General features: G+C 44.4%; 2 protein-coding genes across 5 annotated transcripts in view; both read right to left on the bottom strand.

Annotated features, from left to right (window-relative positions):
• The window catches only part of LOC142578678 (uncharacterized), a 49,497-nt gene extending 40,420 nt beyond the window's left edge, over positions 1-9,077 (bottom strand). Inside the window, exons 1-6 of one of the 2 annotated variants that reach the window (XM_075688150.1) lie at positions 8,726-9,077; positions 8,402-8,470; positions 8,249-8,297; positions 7,986-8,128; positions 2,109-2,203; positions 310-396 (exon numbers count right to left, since the gene is read on the bottom strand). In XM_075688150.1, coding sequence (XP_075544265.1) covers positions 310-396; positions 2,109-2,203; positions 7,986-8,128; positions 8,249-8,297; positions 8,402-8,470; positions 8,726-8,861 — 579 coding nt within the window. In that variant the 5' untranslated portion in view covers positions 8,862-9,077. The remainder of the gene's footprint in view (positions 1-309; positions 397-2,108; positions 2,204-7,985; positions 8,129-8,248; positions 8,298-8,401; positions 8,471-8,725) is intronic. The other variant, XM_075688149.1, reaches the window with a different exon arrangement.
• Positions 9,078-13,259: 4,182 nt separating this feature from the next.
• Positions 13,260-16,591, bottom strand: part of LOC142578676 (beta-galactosidase-like) — a 62,312-nt gene continuing 58,980 nt past the window's right edge. For all 3 annotated transcript variants that reach the window (XM_075688148.1, XM_075688147.1, XM_075688146.1), the window contains one exon: positions 13,260-13,506. In XM_075688148.1, coding sequence (XP_075544263.1) covers positions 13,282-13,506 — 225 coding nt within the window. In that variant the 3' untranslated portion in view covers positions 13,260-13,281. The remainder of the gene's footprint in view (positions 13,507-16,591) is intronic.

Here is a 16,591-nt window from a genome sequence, read left to right as displayed (position 1 = left end):
AGAGTGCGTTGAACTGTACATGTGATTGCTAAAATGCTTAAGTAACAGTACTTCATCAAAGATGGACAATACTTGCAGGGTGGTATTGAGAAAAAGGTTGATGCCTGTAGCAGTTTCATTCAAGAAACTTCAGTAGGAATGGTTTGCCAAACTATGTACCAATAGCACATGTAATTAAATTTTGAGCAATACACATACTTTTTTGCTTTAGTTAAGTGTTCACCACAAAACACTTTCTGCACTGTACCGCAAACAACGATAATGACTATGGACTAGTGTCAGCCACGAAGAAATTGCAGTGAAACTCACCGCCAAAACAGAGAGAGAGCCATGACGCCCAACTTTCACGCCTTCAAATGCAACAGAAATAGCCTGTGCCTTCTTTATTGCTGCAATCTTTAAAGAGAAAAATAAGAGCAACAGATGCTGAATGCAGCAGTGCAGATCAAGGTAGTGCGAGTTACAAATGACTGCGCCACTGTGACTAATGATCCATAATAACTTTCCACCAAAACTACTTTGTCTTAATATATCAGTCAAGCAAGCTCTCTGACCTTTTTCATTACGAATATCTTCAGCAGACTTTGTGATTGTTTTGTAATGTGATTGTGAATTGTGTAGTACTTTCTGGAAACCACACAGCACCAGTGATTGCACTGGAACCTTGAACAAGTCATGTACAAAAGCCGACACGCTTGACCCACCGCTCAGATTTTCGGCTATCACCGGCTCAGCTACATGTTTCTCAAATTCTTTGCCTCAATATATAGTGAAACGAAAACACGTATAGAGCTGTGCTCAAATTTCCCATTTTCTCGGTTCATTTTTACTTTATTTTCTTTTTTTTTTTTTAGCGAAACCTGGTGACCTGATACAGATGGAAAGAGGCTCGTAAAGCCCACCTGGTGCAGTGCAGCTGTTCCTTCTACGCTCTCTCCTGCTTGTGTGTTTTGTCATTTGATTTCAAAGTAATTTGATAATGAAAGCATGCTTGCCTACGAACAGAATGAACAGACAAGCGCTTGATTGCACTTCAGTCAAAACATTAAGCAAACTATAGGGAACAATGATCTAAGGTTGGAAATGTCCAAGTAAACATGGCGTAGATGCAGCTTGATTTATTGTGTCAACGCATTGTAGGAGTTTGTTCTAATTATATTATGAAAATTTCATTAATTTCAATTCTGTTTTGACAATGTATTATTTAATAAATGCAAAAAAGCTTGCACTGCATATTGATGTTTTGCACGCTAAGCACACCAGTAGCTCACAGTGCCTTTGTGGTGGCATCATTGCAAAAGTGACTGTGATTCTCCCATTGTTTCGCTATGCAAATTACACACTGCCCCATTACAATGCAGTATAATGAAGCTCAAAACCTGAGTTCACTCCACTTATAACTACAAAACAGAGTGAAGACCAAAAGGGCCCATAAAGGCAAATAAAGAGACACACTGCAATCATGCCTGCTTTTTGTGTGCTCTTATGTTGAACTTACTTTGTTTGCGTGATCTGACAATTACAGTAGACATCAACCAAACAGACCAGCTTGAACAGGGATCGAGCTGTAAACGGGATTCTAATACAGTGAAAGCAAAATCACATAAATCATGTGCCCTCATTGCAGGCAAATTACAAATTAGAAAGGCCCACAAATACAAGCAAAATTACTGCACGACTGACCGCTCGAGGCACTTGGTGCATGTTTGCGAGCTTCATTCACACTCGTAAAAACACCTTTGTGTAGCAGGTATTAAGTCAAGAGTATGACGGAAGCCCGTCTGGTCGGGATGATGCATACTTAAAAGGAAGAGGTTCGGACGCCAACCAAAATGGTTTAAAATGGATATTTACGTTTCGGCTCCTCCATGGGAGCCTTGTTCACAAATGACCTCCAAGTGACAGCAAACATTACCTTGATTCTGTCCAGCTATGTGGCATTTGCATATTTTTAAGTCTTGGTACATGATAGTTGGGGCACCCTGTGTTTGTGTGTGTGTGCGTGTCTGAAGTGTTAACTTTCTTAAAGTAAGTAGAAGAGGTGGTATAATCAGAACAGCAGCAATCACATAAGCACCAGTGTGAACCACAACAAATTGCATACACACCGCCTCACTCAGCTGGTCATTCACTTCATCAATGACTTCAAAATCAGTTGCAATTGGTCGTTGTAGCTTTGGTAGGTCTTCTGGCATACCAATGACTGCAAACAAAGCATGAAGTTGATCAATATTTGGGCAAGCACTCCTTTAGTAGGCAACAAGGAGTAGAGGGTACCCATGGGGAGATTAGCAAAGGTGAACGAGAAACCATAGTGATTGAGCAGTCATTCATCAAACATCTGCAACTTTGTTATTATGGCATCACTCCAAAAAATTCTTGCACCTGTATGTTCATTGTAGACTGGTGCATTGCAGCCACTATATAAGAAATTTTCGAGCTCAGAGTGGTTTAGTGCTTTAAAACATTTCTGATTGGACCTGTGCTATAATATTGATTTATATGCACCAAGCATGTTATTCAAAAGAGTTACGAGATTTATGACGGGGTGTTTGTAGCAATGTTAGTATGTTGTTATCTACTGGGCTTCCTTCTTATGTTTTTGACCTATTGCGGTACTTTAGTGGCTATGGCGTTGCACTGCAGAGCTCGAGGTTGCGGGTTCCACCTCAGCTATGGCGGCCACATTTCGATAGCGGCAAAATGTAAAAATGCTCATATACTTAGATTTCAGTGTATGTTAAGAACTCCAGGTGAACAAAATTAACCCAAAGCTCCCTGTTATGATGCGCCTATATTGACACGTGGACTTGTTCATCTTTTACGGTTGAGCGCTTTTCATCATCATCATCATCAGCCTGGCTACGCCCACTGCAGGACAAAGGCCTCTCCCATACTTCAACTACCCCAGTCATGTAGGAGGTTGTGGCCAAGTATTGCACCAGGGTGGCCAATCCTGCTCTGGTGAGGGAGTGCATTACCGGTTCTAGTCACCGGGATCAGGCCACACTCCAGGCCTGTTTATGCAATTTTGTCAACACGCGGAAATATTTTTTTTATCTGATCGAAAATTGCACAGCACCGGGATTTGAACCACGGTCCTCTTGCGCACGAGGTGGATTCTCTACCTCTACGCTATCGCTGCATGCGCTTTGCAACATCTAACAAATGTTATCGCTCAGCGAGGGATGTTCCTGCATGTACAGGAAGTTTCTGGAATATTATCGAAGGTTCTGTTGTCATTGAAGTTTGTGTAATCTGATTGCATGTGCAACGTGAATTATGCAGAACATTCTGGAAGACACGCGGGCACCACCGGTTGCTCTAGAACCTTTGATGACTCGTGTATAAAAGCCAACGTGCTAGACCGGCAGATCAGATTTCGACAATTGCCAACCGTGTTCGCCGCTATTGCTGTGCTTTGAGTCTAACTTGCTTTTGTGGGCACAAGTTCACTCAATAAAAAGTTAGTTTCATCATTCACAGTTTTGCCGCTGTATTATTCACCATCACCACTATGTGACAATATTGTGATTTTGGCACATAAAACAGCAGAACGTTTTCTGTTCTTGACAGTAATCATTTGCAGTAGGCAGATTTCTGAAATGGATTGCTATTGTGCAAGTACAATTCACATAAAATAGCTGATATTACTTCTGCACCTGAAGCATCTTTGAGAGTTCATCTGTGGACATAATAAAACTCAAGCTTGTTCTGTGGCTGCATGTCTTTAACGAAGCTGAAGATGCAGTGAATGTGTTAAAACTGTATTTTCAACGGACAAAATTAATTTATGCTTGAAGGATGATTCAGTTAAAGGAATCAAAATCAAAGGAAGACACAGGCTGGACAGCAAAGGATCAAGTAAAAGCTGACGAGATTAGGAATTCGTCAATGTACAGTGAGCGTGGCCAGTTGGTTGAGTGTCAATGAAGAGCATTAGGAAAGTGTAATGAACTAAATTAGATTGGTTGTCACAATGACATGCTGTTCTTAATGCAAGAAAAAGAAACCTACCAGGATAAAATCGAAACAGAAAAAAAAAATGTTTTTAGGAATGTAAACAGTACTGCAGCCATTAAATGTGCTCCATGTGCCCTCAAACATTAAACAAAGCCTACTAAAAGAATAAGCAATGCAATATAACAAAACAGAATTTACGCAGACCCTATGTTGAAGCAAGAGAAATAAATAGCGTTAGTGCAGGTTCCAGGGTATTGAGGGTCTAGAGGTGACTATGAAAATGCTGAGGATGGTACTGATACCGATAAACAGAGTAAAGCATCAGAAACGCATACAACAAGTGTTTCCCTATGTTCACTAAGCAGCTTTCGGCTCCCTCAGTGTAATGCATACTTATGACAAATAAAATGAAAGAGATGAAAAACGAATGTGGGATTGGGTCTGAGCTCCAGGTTGCCCCACTTAAGGCAGTATTTCATGTCAGAAAGTGACACAGAATCATCCCTCTTTTATCAGGAATTTCCCAAAAGTGTAACCCTCCATCAAAGCATTGCAAGTGCATGGACTTTGTATGGCTTCAGGTTATGGCACACTGCTGTGTGTACGACATGCGGCACCATGCAATCTCGGAGGCCATGTTCTTCACATAGCATAGCTCTCAAACCTGCAGTCGGAGAATTGTGTGTGCATGCAGAAAAAGAGACAGTGAAAAAGCAAGTTTATAACCGAGTTAAGACAGTGATGATCGCTCAGCTGATAGCCTATACTCCATTCCATACGCAGCAGGCAATAGTGAGGAAGCTACACAGGTAGTGTGAACAAAGAAGTCCCACTGCGCACGTTTCTCAGTGCAGTTGTTTTTGATCTGCAATGCTTTCTATGGAATAATGACTTCGTATATAATGACTACAACTTCTGGGCACGAGATTATGTCCAATTTTGTATCGTTTGGACACATTTGTGCTTTGGAGTAGGCAACGCACTATACTTTGATTGCGAGCAATGCACGGCACCTGCTGGTCACAGAAACGTGTCACTGCTTGTGAAGTGGCAAGCAGGTTCAGACCTGAGACGCCCTCCTTGTACTAAATATGTCACATTCTACAACACAAGAGTATGAAGCCGAGTGCTACATCATATTACATGGCATGCACCTACATAACTATTTTTTACATGGGCCACACTATAGTTTAGTCCTGAATGCAAGCAGTGAGTGAAGTAGCCTTTGTGGCATTGTTTACATCAAGTGTAATACACTCCGTGAAAGCAGTCCAACAAAGTCAGAGTGTACTAGAAACATGTTGAGTGGCACGACCATGCCTCTCAGCGTACCACTTTTTGTATCGCTAGAGACTGTTGTAAGAACCGACTATTGAAGATGCATCACAGTGGAGGGCATCGTGAGCAGGAGCCCGGCCTGTATGGAGCTACGATTTGGCTGAACATGTTCAATAGTAAGCGACGACTGTGCCACTGCTGCGAACACTACTTTGCATGACATTACGCAGTACGGGTCAGTCAGTGCACTGCCCATATATTCTAGTTCACTGTAATGAGGTCAAGGTCACACATCAGCCTGCTGCCCAAGCAAATATTAACTTTTTTTCCCCCTTATTTGGATTCATTTTGCCTGCGACTGTGGCAAGGAGTTGGTGAGGGTGCGCAGAGGTGTCAGGGGAGCACACACCAGGGCCTTTGCAATCTTCCTGCAGTGGCCACTGCGTTGCATGAACTGGGCAAGTTCACTAATAATAATGCAGGGTTGGATCTACCCAGTCATTTATTTTTACCTGTTACTTGTTGGAGTTCTGTAAATGCATAATGTTATAAGTCATGTCTCATTCTATTTCTGTCTGAATACGAAATGCTGTCACTCTTACTTCTTGCATGGTCACATTGCTATGTGGAATTATGCCCTTGCTAGACTGCTTCTCGAAAACTTTGTTATTCTGTGGATTGGATACAACTACAGCAATGAAGAGCAATATATGCAGTGACAGCCCATTTCAGCGTCAACAATATTAGTGCAGCAGACATCTACCATGAAAAAAGAAAAACACGCGAAAGCTTGACACAAGAAATTATTTTTGCAGAAATAATGTTTTGGGGATAGAAATAAGAAATTGAAAAAAAAAAAGTATGTTTGAAAACATATACCTAATATGCGGAACCCCAATTTGAACGTAGAGTGTGTGCTGTAGTACAGGCGCCCAAATCTTTAACTGGCGTGCGCGAGCGGCGACTTTTCCATGCGTCAGCGCCGTATGACGGGGCGAGGCTGGAAACAGCTTAGCAGACGATGGGCCCAGCTGAGCGCGCTTTGTCCATATGCACTTAGCCTCAGACTCTTTGCAGCCGCGCCCCGTCATACGGCGCTGACGCACGGAAAAGTCGCCGCTCGCGCGCGCCAGTTAAAGATTTGGGCGCCTGTACGTCTAATTTACACAAAGCAAAGAAAATTCAAGCGCACAAGACTATGAGTCCGAACATTGATGTTTCGCAGCCAGTCTTTATGAATGGATACTATGATGAAGACCCTGCAGTTAATTGTGAGATTCTCTATGGTTTTCACTGAACAATATTTGCCATATTATTCTAAGCTAAGCAGACTCCCGGAATTGGGAATGTCAGAAAGAAAGAAAGAAGCTTCCTTTAGTGTAAGCCGAACAAGACAGGCATTCTACTGCATAATGAATGCGCATTTTATGGTCTGTTGACATATCAAAGTAGACAGGTATCGGAACTTATTCCAAGTGATGCCTTGAACATTTACGATTTTTCTTGCTTTCGCCTGTATAATATTCGTCATTAGGAACATTTCTATTTCTCTTCGTGACCTGGTAAAATCAGCAACATCTTTTCAGCCTCAAGGCATTGAGCTTTTTATGGTACTATGAAGCCATCCACATTGCAGTACATCAAAAAAGTTTGTTCAGTTCTCCCTGCCATATTGTGGCCACGAAGTGATGTTATGTTTCTCGAGGTTCCAGTAAACAGCATCCTTGATTCTAAGCTGCCCCTGATTTTCGCAAATTTTTCTAAATAAAGAAAAGGATACGCCTAGATCTGAATAAATACGGTATTCTGCCCATGGATACCTATGAATGCACTAGCTGACCACATAAGGTTTCAGAACAGAACATTTCAATACTGTACAACACGCAGAGGGCAACAGTGTTTGCACTTGTGCCTCAAAAGCAATAGCTTCTCACTAGGTGTTATATGAAGGTGAAGAACAGCAGCTCTGACAAACACTGAACTGGTGCCGCATTTTCCACTGATCACTTTCATCTGCAGGTTTATATTCACGTGACGCAACACTGAGCCAGACAGTGCACTGTAGTGACTCACGTTCATTGCCGTCACATTTCTTTATAATATTTTTGCAATGCGATGAACAACTTCATGATATGGAAATAACACTCACGAATGGTGCTTTTGCCCACAACTTTCGCCACACTGGTTATTTAAACCAAATAAGGCTGTCTGAAAGTGATTGATCGAGAACACAATACTTGCATTCGTTCATGTCGACGAGTAAATTTGACTGTAGTTAGCTTAGTTAAATCTTTTAATGTTTGTTGACACAGCTACATACGGTTACCTGCAACATTTTTGAGAAAAAAAAAAACATTCCCTACCTTCTGGCTTTTGGCCTAACAATAAGTGTTGGCATTTCCTTCATGGTTGATTGAGAAAATAAAATGAATTAACGAAAAAAATTTAAAAAAAGGTTCAGTGCATATTTATCACTAGACAGGAGAGAAATGCTGTCAGCATTACGTCAAACCTCTTTGAAGTCCCGAATTTGACATTTAAACCGCGTTCACCACATTGGAAAGTGTTGTTCAGGGGCTCATTCGATCCACGTCCTGCCTCTTCAAGGTGCAAAGACGGTGGTCCAGGCAGATCACCGTCAGTAACACTGTACATATATATAGCCCTTGACGAAAGTCGATACACAGACAGACACTGTTGGGCAAATAAACCGATGCCGATGCATTAAAAAAAGTGAGACGTACGCTTTATGAAGCCCTTCTTGATGACCTCCGAGGTGTCAGCCTCTTCACGATGGCAAATGAATTCGCTGTTGTTTTGTGCTGAATTCAGTTTTTCCAGGTGAGCAGGTACAGGGCGCACTCTCAACAAGCGTGGTCCATCTTCACTGATAAGCGACATCGTAGTGCAGGTAAGTGGAGAAAATCGTGTTATGTGCTAATAACATGTGCTTCATATAAACGTTTACCATGAATATCACAGGACCCAAAAATGGCACTGTACTTACTCTCGTTGAAGAATGTACTTCTTGCGCGTCGAGTTCTCCAGCACCACGCCTGCAACAAGCAACGCGGGCAGATTGAAACGCTGCACGTGACCACTTAAACAATGCACTTGGCAAAGTGAAACATTATACATGCGCGTTGAGTCTGGTACTCACACGATGTAATATCCTGCGCGTAGAAGTGAAGCGGTCCAAAAAGCGACTGATTTGTAGTAACGTCGGTTACTGAAATAAAGAAGTGAAATGGGCAGGTGAGTGGAAGCAGTCCAAAACATTCCCAACAGGTTAGGTGCAACTACTGGAAATTCAATCCGCGCGGGTTGACGGAAAGAAGAATTAGGCCAAGTGTGCCGCTGCGTCTACGATCACTGCATCGAAACAACGAGACGCAAGCGTCTGAGGTATAACGAGATGTAAAGTTTCAAAGGCACGGTCAACGCGTAGGATATTTTTCTAATTATCTACACAAAACAAACTCACCCTGTTCTAGTGTGATTCGAGCCGTCTTCTGAGAGACATCAGCAACGACGCCCTCGATATTACCTTCGTTCATTCGAAGCAGCACTCGACAACCTTGCAGGTCGGGACAAAGCCATTTCGATGCGATGGTTGACATCTGAATCTGCAACGGTGCGGCTTGTTTTCACGATGAGAACAAGCGGCTTTCGAGAAGTGGGCGAGTTCAAAGCTTAGCTCTGCGACAACATAGAATTAAAAAAACCAGCTGCACGGACACTACCGCCACTGCCGCGCACACGGCTTCATGCGACTTCCAAAACAACACGTGGTTTTGCTTGCCCCACTGGCCCCACCAACGACGCGCTGCGAAACGCGATTGACGGCGGCGTTTGTGGCGCCACCAATGTTGCATACCAGTGAATATTTTCAATAAAGACTTTACAATATATACAAAAATGCTAAAATAAAAAGCATGTACAGCATACTTACACATTAACTCAAGTAGGCTAGGTGACTGTCGCCGCTCCGTTTTAAAGGTTATGCCAATAAATTATTATCATCATCATCATCATTACGCAGGTGTTGTTCAAATAATCTAGTAACGTTGGGTGTCGTCATCGTTGGTCATCGCTACAGTGCACTAGAAGATATTGGACACCAATACTTCTAGTTCACTGTAGTCATCGCTAACGTTGGGTGTTGTAGAGTGTTAGAGTGACTAGACGACTAGACAATGGTAGTTGGCAGAACCGTGGCCGAACGGCGCTTTCCTTCCTCTTTAAAACAGACGTTTGGGCTACTTGGTAAGACATACTTGAAACCATAGAGTTTCTCACTATAACACCTAGAGGGAAATCTGGCGCCACCGTCTATGGGAGTTTCTTAAGGGGGCACCGTGCCGTCATGGGAATGATGGTATTGGCGGCGAGGAGTTACGGAGTCGCCATCTATCGGAAGCGGCTCGTTGGGCTAGTATGAGGGATCACGTGGCGCGCTCCTCATAGGTTTTGCTGTCAGCGCTCACTGAAAACACCACGCGCGAGCTCTTCCGGACATTTCTGTAAGTACTTTCGAAACGAGAGAAGCTTTTTACTGTCTAAATAATAATCTTGCGTAAACTGAAAGAGCACAATCGTTTACAGACGCTATCTCTTTACCGAATACGTACAGTGAACGCCACTACGCGCGGTCGCCGCGATGGAGTCTCCTGAACCGGCTTCTTGCGTGAAAGGTTGGTAAACGCTGAGAGCAAACTACGTGAAATATGTTGATAGTGTTTGTATAACTAAATGGAGCGTAATAGAATGAAGCCTCAATGCAGCGATCGCACAGATTCGCAGCGACCGACTGCGCGTCTGCATGCTTGTCCGCGCACTGTTTCGCTTTCGCCGCGTGCCCGTTTTCGCACTGTGCCATGAGCTTTAGGCCGCAGAATATGAGCGTTTGACAGTATACAAGCAACCATTGTTGCGTGGGCGCTATCAGAGCTGTTCAAAAAATAATTTCATTGTAGAGACTTTGACGCCTGTGATGTACGCGCCGTCGCGACGATTCAATCTTTTTTTTATTCTAAATTCTTTTACCTTTCAATATTATTTCTAGAGTTGCGTCACACTGTATGCTTATCGGTGTTCTCAGCTTGCGATTTCCCGCTGCTCCTTTTTTGTAATCCAGTGCACTAATTCATAACACAAACATGACCATATGCCATGCTTTCTTTTTAATGTGCTTCTTACCGCTCCCTTTCCACTCCACTGAACTTCCCAGTATCTATAGCATCGACAAGTTCATAGACCAAACCGTCGTGACATTACTCGGGCAACGGACTCGGGCGAGCGTCGACCTCAGTGCGCGTTTTCCGAACATCACAGACACGGCGCCGTAGCAGAAATCTTCCTAGCGTCTGTGCTTGCTGGATACTCGAGTTGTAGCCGATGACTGCTTGCCGGTTTTATGGTTCGCGAGCCAAGCTTCACGCGGCTTCTTGTCCTGCGCCTACGTGTGAAGAAGGCTGACATCGGCCTCCGTTACGTACCTACGTCCGGCACTGCGGCACCGAGCAGTAGCCTACCATGTTGCGCGCCTTCAAAGGCAGCCACTACCTATTGTAGTGCTTTCAAGCGTTGTAAAGGAGACACTCGAAGCGGGGAAATCTCGCCACTAAATGAGGAACGCAGCGTACAAGGGAATTTAAACTCTCGTTTTCAGCTCGCTTCGGCGCTCCCGAAGCAGCCGACGCGGCCGCTATGTCCACGTGATCCCTCCTAGCACGTCACGGCGATGGTGGCGCCAGCTTTTCCAGTGGTGGAGCTCGAGGGCAATATGTGTCTGCGAGGCTCGTGTTGGCTGGTGTTGTAAGATACTTCGTCTGAAACGTGGATATGGCTACGCAAATAACGCGTTCTCAAAGTAAAATCTTCATAAAATGTTTCCATTCACGCATATTACATCTTTACTCACCCACAATGCATGACCAAGCGAAGCAAAGCAAGAACAGACGACCAACTGTTTCAAAGCGAGCGCGAACCTTGTCGTCTGTCTTCCAACTTTAGCTGCCCGCTGATACCTTTTACGTAACATATAATCGTACACGCTATAACAAGTTCTAAACAAAACATGTTTTCGCGTAATAATAAAGCTAAAACAGCTTTTCACGTGATGTTCTAGTAGAAAATGAATCATTGTGACAGACGGAACGGTACTTGCCAAGCGCGTCTTCAAGGTGTCCTGTCTCTACGAGAACGATGCCAATCCGAATCCACAATATACCGGCATTCCCATGTACCGGCATTCCAACTCAACAACTCTATGTTCCCATGCATACCACAGCGCAGCAGCGCCAGATTTCCCTCTAGGTAATGTAGTGCGAAACTCTGTGCTTGAAAGCATAGCGTTTCATATTAGTATACCTAGAGGCAAATGTGGCGCTGCGACCGTTCAACCAAACTCTATGGTTCAACCCATAGAGTTTCTCACTACATTACCTAGAGGGAAATCTGGCGCTGCTGCGCTGTGGTATGCATGGGAATGCCGGTATATTGTGACTTCGGATTGCCATCGTTCTCGGATAGACAGGACACCTTGAAGACGCGCTTGGCAAGTACCGTTCCGTCTGTCACAATGATTCATTTTCTACTAGAACAGCACTTGAAAAGCTGTTTTAGCTTTATTATTACGCGAAAACATGTTTTGTTTAACTATGAGAACTTGTTATTGCGTGTACGCTTATATGTTAAGTAAGAAGTATCAGCGGGCCGCCAAAGTTGGAGAACAGACGACAAGGTTCCCGCTCGCTTTGAAACAGTTGGTCGTCTGTTCTTGCTTTTCTTCGCTTGGTCATGCATTGTGGGTGAGTAAAGATGTAATATGCGTGAATGGAAATATTTTATGAAGATTTTACTTTGAGAACGCGTTATTTGCATAGCCATATCCACGTTTTAGACGAAGCCTCTTACAACACCAGCCAACACGAGCCTCGCAGACACATATACCGTCATTACTTAAATTGCCGTCATATACTTAAATATACCGTCATATACTTAAATTGAGGACGACGCAACGAGCTATGGAAAGAAGAATGATAGGTGTAACGTTAAGGGATAAGAAAATAGCAGATTGGGTGAGGGAACAAACGCGAGTTAATGACATCTTAGCTGAAATCAAGAAGGAGAAATGGGGGGGCATGGGCAGGACATGTAATGAGGATCGAGGGAAGACAACCGATGTATATTAAGGGTTACGCACTAGAATTCAAGGGAAGGGAAGCGTAGCAGGGGACGGCAGAAAGTTAGGTGGGCGGATGAGATTAAGAAGTTTGCAGGCATGGCATGGCCACAATTAGTACATGACCGGGGTTGTTGGAGAAGTATGGGAGAGGCCTTTGCCCTGCAGTGGGCGTAACCAGGCTGATGATGATGAAGAAGATGATGATGATGATGACTAATCGTTAATCATCCACACATGGTTGGACATGCTTTGGTTCGCTTCTAACCTTCCTTGGGTCACGTGATACTTCCTGCACCTCACGACGCGACCTTGAAACATAGAGAGCTAAGGCTTTCGCCTTAAAATTCTCCAGTTACTCTTGCCAAGATGCCCGCTAGCCAACATTTAGAGTAACGTTAGCAGGGGCTTACTGAAGTGCTTCTAGATGTCCGCGGCTAAACAAAATGTCTTGGTCAAGGCAGCTACTAGAATTTTGAATTAATCATTCTGACATCTTTTAAACATCAGTTATAGTAAGTAAGGCATGTTGTCGAGCTACTCGGTTCATAGACTCAGCAAAATTTGAAACTTCGCGAGGAAGACGGCACGTGAACAGAAACATGTACGCACACACAAAACGCAGCCAGAGCGGGGCTTTCGTAGAAGAGAGGCGACTTCCGTATAAGGAAGTCTACAATGTAATGCACGGCACGTTCCCCAGCCTGATCAGAAGTTCTGCTTCGAACTTCCGACTGGCTAATCGGGGCTACTTGCCACGGCGCGACGTATCGGCTTGAATATTCTTATTTGATTCGGCAACTGCACCGTTGGAACGCGCCTATAGTAAATGTATAATTAACGCGGCGCGCAGTTTATTTGTTTCTCGAGATGAGTGGCACGGTGCCATTGATATCGGGCGTGTCGACGAACTGCACGTAGCAGTGTGTAGACCCCTGGCCGCACGGTGCTTGCTCCAGTTCGACGAGGTCCAGCACGTTTCGTTCCCTGAACACTACTGACGGCACGTACAGCGTTTTTTGAGGACCCATGGGTGTCCAGTACCGACCCAAGTTGAAGCCGTTGATGACGACGATGCCCTGCGCATTGAACACGTGCGGAAAGAAAATGAATACATAAACACAATCATGCAGCAGCTGACTGCTCATCTAAATTCATGGATCAGTCGTACGACACCAGAAAATTGCATATTAGCTATGGCGGTAATATATTACTTTGGAAATGCACTAAAGAGAAGCAGAAAATAACTTAGGACTCGTAAAGTATTATTTCAAGCCCCCATTTTCATTAATTTCCCGGTAACAGGTTGATCATTATAAGGGAAAATGAAGGCCGAAATTCAATTTCATAACTACGCGACGAAAAGTCAGCGCTGGCTCGTCAGTGTGATGTCGCCTATATCAAAGTTTATTTTTATATTGGCAGTTATGGTTCAGTAAAAGTTGCTGAAGCTAGCCAAGTGCTGTCTTTGTTTCTTTTAGAACACAATGTAGTCCGTATTTAACGACGAAGAATTAGCTAGGCCTAAGCAGTCGCCGTCGAAATTCTTGACGTCACGGCGCGTTGGCGTGGACGTACCTATCGCCTGCAGCCATCTTTCGCATGTACGCCTTTTCTGACCTCTTCTTGCAGTAAGAGTTGCTTTTTCTCTTTGTATTGTAAGAGGGTAATTCACTAGCAGGGCTCCACCTATTTTTCTTTAGTGTCCCAAGTAATAAAAGACTTGTCAGGTTTGCCCGAAGAGCGACCAAGCGTTGAAGCAAGGCTTAGCGCTGCGCTTCACCTCCTCTGCCGGTGTTCGAACTATATGCGGGTGCGACGTGTGCAGTCCTAACGCAGCATGCAAGGCATCTGCTGCTGGGCAAAAGGAAGTGGAGCAGAGCCTTGGCAGCTACCGTGCGTCTCACACCGCTGGCGTTATAAGGAACGTCGCCACGGGCGTTACTGCAAGCGTCGCATCTCGATTGTGCACGAAATGACACCGACGCGTCGGCATCAGTGAGCGCCCAGTGAACTATACCCGCTGTTAGCTTGACGCTTGCATGCTGTCCGTTCTGCTCAGACCAGTGCCCACAGAGCAGCCCTGAGCGCGCGCCAGCAGCATAGAACGTGCCGATTGAGCGGAGCGCTGACCACTTCGCTTCGTCGTTTTTACCGCAAAGCGCACTCCGTGTCTCTCAAGACCTCAGCGCGCGAGCCGCGCATGCGTCGTCGATAGCGGGACAGCACTACTGCGGGAATGCACCTCGGCCGTCCGTGTATGATTGCTTCCGCTATAAAAGAAGGAATTGTCTGCTGACTCCGTGCACTGTCTAGCGTTATAAGTGCAGACAGGACAATCTTTTTACAGCGAAGCCGTATACCTTTACCTCCACCCGCTGTGGGTGCTTAGTGGCTATGGCGTTGGGCTGCCAAGCACGAGGTCGCGGCATCAAAGCCAGGCCACGGCGGTCTCATTTCGGTGGGGGCGAAATGCGAAAACACCCGCGTACTTAGATTTAGGTGCACGTTAAAGTACCCCGGGCGGTCCAAATTACTCCAGAGTCACCCACTACAGCGTGTCTCATAATGAGATCGTGAATTTGGTGCGTAAAACCCCATAATTTTTTTTACCTTTACCCTCCAATTCATTTGCCGTGTCCGTGAGCAAAAACGCAGCCAATCACAGTGGGAGGCGCGCGCCACTGGGTTCTTTGTAGCACAACCAGATGGAGCTCGCATCCGCAGCACTGGCGTCGCCAAACGTGCAGGGGAACAAAAAAAAAAAAAAAAAAGAAAGCCGTACCATAAAGCTCCCCTTCGTGCATGGTATTCGCCGCAAGCGTTTCCTGGTAAAGATTACGGTTGCAGAAGCTGCAGTTGCCGGGAAGCAGCAACTGTAGCATAGGACGCAGGGAGTAACATAACTACACTTTCGTATGTAAAAGAAGAACCCACATAGCAATTGATTTTGTTTGTGTTGTGATAGCGCTATGGAAAGGTCACGCATAGTTAGGACTCCCGAAGAGCAGCGCCAATACGATGAGCTACGAAAGGAACGGCAACGTCAACATGCACAACGGCGTCGCGATCAGGCTCGACAGGCCCCAGTTCAAGGACGCCACATTAGTCTATCGAATCAGGTAATTCCACTTGCTTCGCTGTCCAAACTGTAAACGTGGTTGGACAGCGAAGCAGTGGTATTATTAGCAGTGGCTTATCAAAAAAGTATATATATATATATATATATATATATATATATATATATATATATATATATATATATATATATATATATATACTTTTTTGATAAGCCGATCACAATCTTTATGTATATGGCGTTAACGGCATGGTAGTAATTGTCGGTGATTGAGGACACGTGCATTTTGGCACAGGCTCATATGAAATCTAATAGAGAGAAGAGTGCACATGTGTGCGGATTCGTATTTAGTCGATTCTAACGCGCACTATCTTTTTTTCCCAGCAAGCTTCACTGAAAAATAACACGCGCGTCAGAATCGAGTGCGAAACCAAAACTGTAACACAATTACAAGCTATTATGATTGACATTAAAAGTTATTGTGCTTTGCCAGTTCTCTAAGTTCATTAGGTATAGTCATCATATGCAAGGCTCTTAAGAAATGCGGCTTCCCAAATGCTATGAGCGGCACCGATGATGAGATGCTGTGGGCTTGTGCAGCGATTGATGCTCGTGGCTCAGATGTACTATATATATATATATATATATATATATATATATATATATATATATATATATATATATATATATATATATATATATATAGTGAAAGCTCGTTAATTCCAACTTTAGTAATTCGAATTTATGTATAATTCGAACTGTAAGGTTTTGTCCGGCCAAGCTCCCCAGAAGTCCATGTATAAAAAAGCCCGTTAATTCGAACGCGAGAAGGTTCCGCTACGGATAATTCGAACTACGCGCCGCCGTGCTGGCGGCTTGGCGCCTAAACGCGCCTACTGCCTACGCACAAGGCTGCGTCGCCTCCGAAACGGAGAGAACGGCGAGAGATGGCGAAATCGGGAAAAATCTTACCAACGCGGGGTCGGCCAGAAGGCAGCGGCGGCTGCCTCCTCTCCGTTCTACGTTGACCTCCGAGACTTCTTGCCCGTCGCAAATATTGGAGGCTTTGCAAATCTTGTGTAGCT

The sequence above is a fragment of the Dermacentor variabilis genome, chromosome 4, assembly GCF_050947875.1.
Source record: "Dermacentor variabilis isolate Ectoservices chromosome 4, ASM5094787v1, whole genome shotgun sequence".
In the NCBI taxonomy this organism is placed as follows: Eukaryota; Metazoa; Arthropoda; class Arachnida; order Ixodida; family Ixodidae; genus Dermacentor; species Dermacentor variabilis.
The sequence above is the reverse complement of the archived record's forward strand: the minus strand, read 5'-3'. Positions and strand labels throughout refer to the sequence as shown.